The 6,922-nt window shown below is 38.2% G+C and overlaps 1 protein-coding gene across 1 annotated transcript; it reads right to left on the minus strand.

Annotated features, from left to right (window-relative positions):
• Window positions 1-28: 28 nt before the first annotated feature.
• LOC108247723 (homeobox protein engrailed-1-B-like) lies at window positions 29-3,860 on the minus strand. Its single transcript, XM_017436062.2, has 2 exons — window positions 3,024-3,860; window positions 29-348 (listed from the first exon to the last, which is right to left on the minus strand). The coding sequence occupies exons 1-2, from the start codon at window positions 3,463-3,465 to the stop codon at window positions 29-31; spliced, it is 762 nt and encodes a 253-aa protein (XP_017291551.1). The 5' UTR covers window positions 3,466-3,860.
• Between the last annotated feature and the right edge of the window lie 3,062 nt (window positions 3,861-6,922).

Here is a 6,922-nt window from a genome sequence, read left to right on the forward strand (position 1 = left end):
CCCTCCCCTCCCTCCAATCAGTCCAGGTCTAGTCGCTGTCGGACCCAGCCCCCCCAGCCGAGGAATGGTTGTAGAGTCCCTGCGCCTGCAACTGCAGGGCCAGTGAGTTCTTCTTCCCAGATGCCTTTTTGATTTTAGCCCGTTTGTTCTGGAACCAGATCTTAATCTGGGACTCATTGAGGCCCAGCTCCTTGGCCAGGTCCTGCCTCCGCTGCTCGGTCAGGTACCGGTGGTTCTGGAACTCACTCTTTAGTCTCTGAAGCTGCTCAGAGGTGAAGGCAGTCCGCGGCCGCTTCTCCTCCCTACTGCTGGGGATCGCCGCTTTCTTTGGTTTCCGAGATCTGGGTCCTGTGTGTGTGTGTTGGGGATAAAAACAAACATTTGGTGGTTAAAAGCAGCAGTTTAGTGATGATGGATTAACTATCACAGCTCTGACATGATTTGATCTGAAAGATTCCACAGAACATTCCAATAACTGACTTACTATTTAATAAATAGCAAAGATGTGTTTTCTGAGTTTATCAAAACAGTAGTGGCTCTAGGGGGTGGAACGAAGTGGCAGCTGCCACAGTAAAAAAAAAAGTATCCTGCCATCCCAGTTTCCATCCTGTTTTTAAGCTAGTTATATAATTTTGTACATTTTGTCCAACACTGAAAGTCAGTAACATCTGCACAGAACTTCAGTCTCTATTCAAACTCACTGATTAAGACATCACACACACACTCCTCTGGAATTTCAAAATGGTTTCATCAACTGGACCAGGAAATTTCACTATAGTGAGTAGTTTTAAGATCTACCAATTTTCAACTAACTACTGGTGGTTTTCTACTCCTGAAGTGCAACTTTAGTCAGTAGTGAGAGTTTCCATGACTCTAACTGACAAATCTGAATAATATAATCCATATGCATTGCCAGACCCATTACACTGGAGCATTTCAGGTTTATGCCCCAGTATAATTCTGAAGTGCTCCATCATATTTCTGACACTTCTTTGCAAATCCAAAAAGCAGAAGATAATATTTCCAGCATAAAAATATCCAGCATTCTGTGATGAAACATTTAAAAAACAATATATATCTATATGGGGATAATTACAAAGTATTTATGGGGGTACAAACAGGGTAACTGCAAAGTACCTATGGAAACTAGGCTGTTTTGTGAAGTGATGCAACCCTCTTTTGTGTCCCTGTATGGCTTTATACCTTTCAACGCCCCTGAAATCATTTTTTATCAAATCAAATTTTATTTATTACTTTTTTAAAAAAATATTGAAAGAGGCTTGCTGTCCCGTGGAATTAGACTTTTAATTTTAGCCCCTTGTGAAAATAAGTTTAACACTTGTTCTGTATGCTGTGCGCCTCTTTTGTAAAGATGGTTTATTCTTAAATGCATCACAAATGTTGTAAAGAGAATAATTTTATTTTTTTTTCAAATGACGTTAAAATGAAATTCAGAATTTTGTGTATGACCACAGATGTTTAAAGAAAAAATAACTGACTGGGCCCCTATTGAATCAGGGATAAAATGATGTTTCTAACAAACAGCACTTGGTTTAGTGTTGTTTTGTGTAATTTGTGTAAATAATTAATTTTTATGAACAAATAAGACTAATCCATGAAATTTAGTCTAAAAATAAAACTGCGAGAATAAACCCCCACCCCCTCCTCCGCTGAAACCTCGTGCCCCAGCTTTTATCACCCCATCCGATTTGAGCTGAAGAATGACCAAAATGTTTGAAAGAGTGATTTTAATTCATCAAAAATATAGAAGCATTTAAATAAATAAATTAGGATCAGAGAGGGCGGTGGATTTAAGCGATGAGATCAATCAACAGTAGATCAAACCGAAAAGCGGGAAACCTGCCGCGACTTACGGCTCGGTTCAGTTCTGGTTCCCCTCCTCATTTTGTTCAGTTTGTTTATTTGTTTGTTTGAATTTTAAAGAGGACTTTCGTAAAATAAAACTGCTGGTTTTTTTGTTTGTTTGTTTTTGTGGTTGTTGTTGTTTGCTTTGGGTTTTTTTTTTCACATAGATTAAATAAATCTTTAGAAAACTAAAACGAGATCAGGTCCATCAGCTCCGAACAGGACCCTAACTAAGTGCTTGTTGTTTTCAATATTTATAAATAAATAAATAACTCTGTTTGACACAAAAGTTTGAAAAAGTTTTCTTTCAGGCGGACTGGATTTTATATGTGCTAAAGAGTCTGAATAATGACACCAAACTAAACCGTGAGGTAGAGATAAACTTATTTATTCCTTTAAAGTTAATTAATGAATTCGTTTATCTTTCAGCGTGTGTGTGTGTGTGTGTGTGTGNGGGGGGGGGGGTTAGAAAGTTTCCTGCAGCTTAGAGCAGAAATCCTCCGACATGACGGCTTGAAGTGGTTCCAACATTTCACCCTGAATCCTGGGGGGATCCGTTTTAACCCCGATCCTCCCCCATTAGTGAAAAAAATATGCTAATGGAATATTAACAAAGAAGACGAACGAACAAAGGCCTTAAACTTGGTTCAGGGTGTTTGCAACTTTATTTATTTATTTGTTTTCACATTTCAGTTCGTCTGTTTAAAAAACTTTTTGATGAATCCAAATCAAACTGAACAGTATTTATTTTTTATAAAACCCAGATTCAGACCGAGTTTTGTTGCAAACAGCTGGTTCAGGCTGATTTGTTTCCTGCAGAACTCTGGTTTTATTGCAGTTGTTTTTATTGTTTTCAGACAGGTCTGAAGAGGAGCGGGCCTGCTGGTTTCTGATGGACAAATAAGCTTCTGTGGGTGTAAAAACGAAGTCTTTGACCTAATTTTACTATAATAATCATAGTAATATAAAATGATTGTTAGTAAACCTGAAATGGATTTTTTATGAACTTTTGTGCTCATTTAAAAAATTTAATTGTTTTATTTAAAATGTTGGTATTTTATTGTTTTTGAAAAAATAAACAATTTCCAGATTTAAAAAAAAAAATTCTATTTAAAGAGCACATTTGTGTCGGACTCCCAGAGTTCTGTTGGACCCACCTGCAGACGGACGGTCGGAGTACCGGGTGCAGTAGACCCAGGCGGGCCACAGCAGGCCTCGAGCCGTCGGGGCCGCGCCGGCTTCGGGGCTTCGACCCCTGCCTCCTTCCCGGACTTCGGGCCTCCTGGCCTCGGGGTCCGGATTCTTGCCCTCGGACCCACTCGGGTCCTCCTCTTCTCCTGAGCCTCTGGCCTGGGAGGTACCAGTTTTTGAAGGTTTTCTCAATGTCAGTTCACTGCTTCTCATCACCAGGCCGAACCCGAATCCGCCCCGAACCGGACTCTGGTCTTTCCGCCTGCGGCCGAACTCCGGCCTGAGGATGTTGTCGATGCAGAAGTTGGTGATGTTGGACTGCTGCAGGTCCGGGGGCTGCAGCAGAGGCAGGATGGCCCGGTTCTGATTCTGGTGGCGCTCTGAGTCTGGGCCAACATGTTTCTCCATGTTGATGAAGTCTCAGTTCTGTTTGTTCCAACAAATATTAATCCCAGGGTTCTGATGGTTCTTTCCGTTGGAGAAAAAAGTTCAGAACCAAAATGTTGGATGGGAAAGAAACAGAGTGTCGGTTCGGTGCTGCTGCTCCTGTCGAGCTGAGAAACGGAACCTGGACTGATTCTGACAAAGAACAATCATTCTTCAGTTTGGACTCAGAACATCTTCACCTCAGACCCGGTTCTGTTCATTGCAGTCAGCTCAGACATGATGAAAAACATTTTTATAAAACTGACCCAATGGTTCCGGGTCGTTTGGATCCCTGAACAGAAGTATTGCTCCTTCAGTAGAACTAAACAGTCCTGATTGATCCAGCGCTCAAATCTTTTCACTACACATTTTGGTTTTTATTTCTGATTGGCTCTGAGCTCTGCTGTGACGTGATGTTACGGCTCTCTCAGACACGTGCCTTGAACCAATAGAACTGTGGAGTTTGGGGCACGTGATCCCAGGGATTCCCTTGAGGTGAATCCGATCCACCACAGGAAAATGCGCCCAGGGTTCAGCGGAAGTGTCAGACTTATTCTTCCAGACTCAAAAAAAAAAAAATTGTCCAGCTGGGTTCTGATCAGTTCTTAGCAGGTTCTGGATGATCCATACCTGCACACCTTCCTGTAATCCTTTAAACTGGTTCTAAACAAGAGTTGTACAGATTTTCACCGAACCAAGATTCAAGGGTAAAGTCAGACAACCCAGGAGAGGTGTTCTATGGGGCTCTAAGAAGAAACTCATGTGAGAGCCTTTTACCCGTCTTATAAAATACAAACGGAATGTTCTGATCGCAGCTGGAAAGCTTAACAAATAATTTATATAAATATTGTTCAATTATTATAATTTTTCTCACTAATCACTATGTATTTCACTGTATTATTCCCAAAAATATCTTTTCAGGGTCTGTAGCAACTGATAATATAATAACTTGCCAATAATGTAATACAAATTTTCAGCAAATAACATTTTGCAATAATGTAATAACTATACTATAATAACTAATAACTAATTATTGATTGGCTATTACATTATAGGTGTATTTTCTTTAAAAAAAAAAACTTTGATAATGTAATAACTGCATCAATAATGTAATAAGACTGCATTTCTTGAAAAAAAACATTGTTTATATAATATAACATACAGAATATGAACCTACCTCCTGTAAGGCAAAACAAAAACAACAACAACGTTTCTTAAACCCTTTGACTGATTTTTGACTAGATAAATGCACAAATAAAAGAAATCAACATCCATTTCTCACAATTCAAAAGATTTTACAAACATATTAACAACTTTCATTTTGCAAAATTCATGTTTTTATGAGTCTTTCAAAGAATAAAAATTCTGTCTCTACTGATTAGATTGTTCAAGAGTAAACCCTGAAAAAGCAAATACTTATTCAGGGTGATATCAAGAAGAACAGTTCTTGGGAGATGATGATGGGTCAGAGGTCATAAAAGGGAAGGGATCTTTAACACTACATGAATAAACTGATAGCAGGATCAAGTTTAAAGTGAAATGAAAGGTATTTTGAAGCTAACATAAATCAAAATAAAGTCATAAAAGACGTTTGTTTTCAGAGTCTCTCATTTAAAAAAAAATTAAATCAAGAATGAAAGATAGAAAAAATTATTAATGGTCTCTTCTGTATTTTCTGTGATCACTCAGAAATGTGACGTTTCACATGCCAAGCACAGGAACCCAAACAAGGCAGTAAATAGTAAATACAGATAGTGTGAAGGAGACATGATTGGGTGCATTGCAATTAATTGTATAAAGAAACCCAAAATTACAACAGCTGTGTCATTCTTCAGCTTCTCAAAGCACCAGAAAGTTTGATTGATGTGGTTAGTTTAGTTCCTGGTGAAAATTACAACCCAAAGTGATTTTTGGAGATTTCTGTCCTTCTGGTGGTGGTGGAAGGAGATGTAAGAGCAGTAACAAGGAGGCCATTTCTTGGTCATAGGCTGAGGATAAATTCATGAAAGTTTTCAGATGTAATATCAGAAATTTATGAGAACATAGAGACAGTGTAGGATACTTTGAACAGTCAGTCATGTTAAGATATATTTAGGTACTTACAAGATGCCTTATCCTGGTCATCTCCTTGAGGGCTATCCACTGACTGCACCAAACTTCTCAACTCAGGTGTCGAAGTGAGATGCTTAGCCTCCTTGATAACATTTGGTTAGAAGAACACATCCAACTTCTGCAACAGTTTGGATGAGGTTTCTTCACTGAATAGAAGACTAAAGTCTTGATCAGTCTTTAATAAAAAGTAGAAATCCAACTATCATAATGGTAAAAATCCACATTTAAAGACTAACAACTTATTTGAACACTGATCAAATCTTTTGTGTCCAAGAACCTGGGGAATGTTGTCAGCCTATCAGTTCTTACACTGGCATCTTTAAAAAGTTTGTGACAGTGCTCAAAAGTCTCTCTCGTCTTCTGAAAGATCAGGGACCTGTCTGTGGTGTGGTTAAGTAGAGATATGGCCTCATGGCAGGCATTTCCATCCAGCTGTCTTTCAACAATCACAGTTCTCTGGATGTTTGGGCCTCCAGATAAAATGTCATTGGAGCTACTTGGTGGCACAAGAGATCCTCTTCAAATATTCCTTTTGACTGTTTTAAGACGCCATGAAATGTATCCAGTGCTGCTTGCTGCATCATAGAAGTGCTACTAAAAAGGGGGAAAGAAAACAATCAGATTTTTTTTTAAAATGCAAAATCACTGTTTTTAATCCCAAAATACAAAAACACAATGGTTAAAGAACATTACATGGCCTTTTTTGGTGTATGGCATACTCCTCTCTGATTGCTTTAGTGGGGATGTTCCTAATAGCATATTTTAAATTAGTCACAACATGATCCATTTTTACATAAATTAAAAAGTGTAAAAAGCCACCTACCCATGTTTATCAACTGTGTGAGCCACCAGTATGTTCACCATTTGTCTTCTTGTGACATCAGTTAGGGTTTCTGTTGTTTCATACTCCTGGAGAACCTCTTCACCACCAGACTTGCTTTGTAGGACACCTTCAACCAGCTATGAAATGAAGAACAGATAAAAAAGGAAATATGTGATATGCAGATTACCCAAATATGACGAAACATGTTTAAATAATTTAGAGGCACACAATCTTGTTACCTTTTTTAGCAGACACTGCATTATTAGCATTCTCTATTACAGTTTTTCTCTGTTACAGTCTAGCTGATCAGCATGTAATTCTCATGTTAGCTCTGTTCATCTTTTTAATGCTTACTTATATACAGGTGCTGGTCATAAAATTAGAATATCATGAAAAAGTAGATTGATTTCAGTAATTCCATTTAAAAAGTGAAACTTGTATATTATATTCATACATTACATACAAACTCATATATTTCAAATGTTTATTTCGTTTAATTTTGAT

Source organism: Kryptolebias marmoratus, linkage group LG20 (assembly GCF_001649575.2).
Source record: "Kryptolebias marmoratus isolate JLee-2015 linkage group LG20, ASM164957v2, whole genome shotgun sequence".
Lineage (NCBI taxonomy): Eukaryota > Metazoa > Chordata > Actinopteri > Cyprinodontiformes > Rivulidae > Kryptolebias > Kryptolebias marmoratus.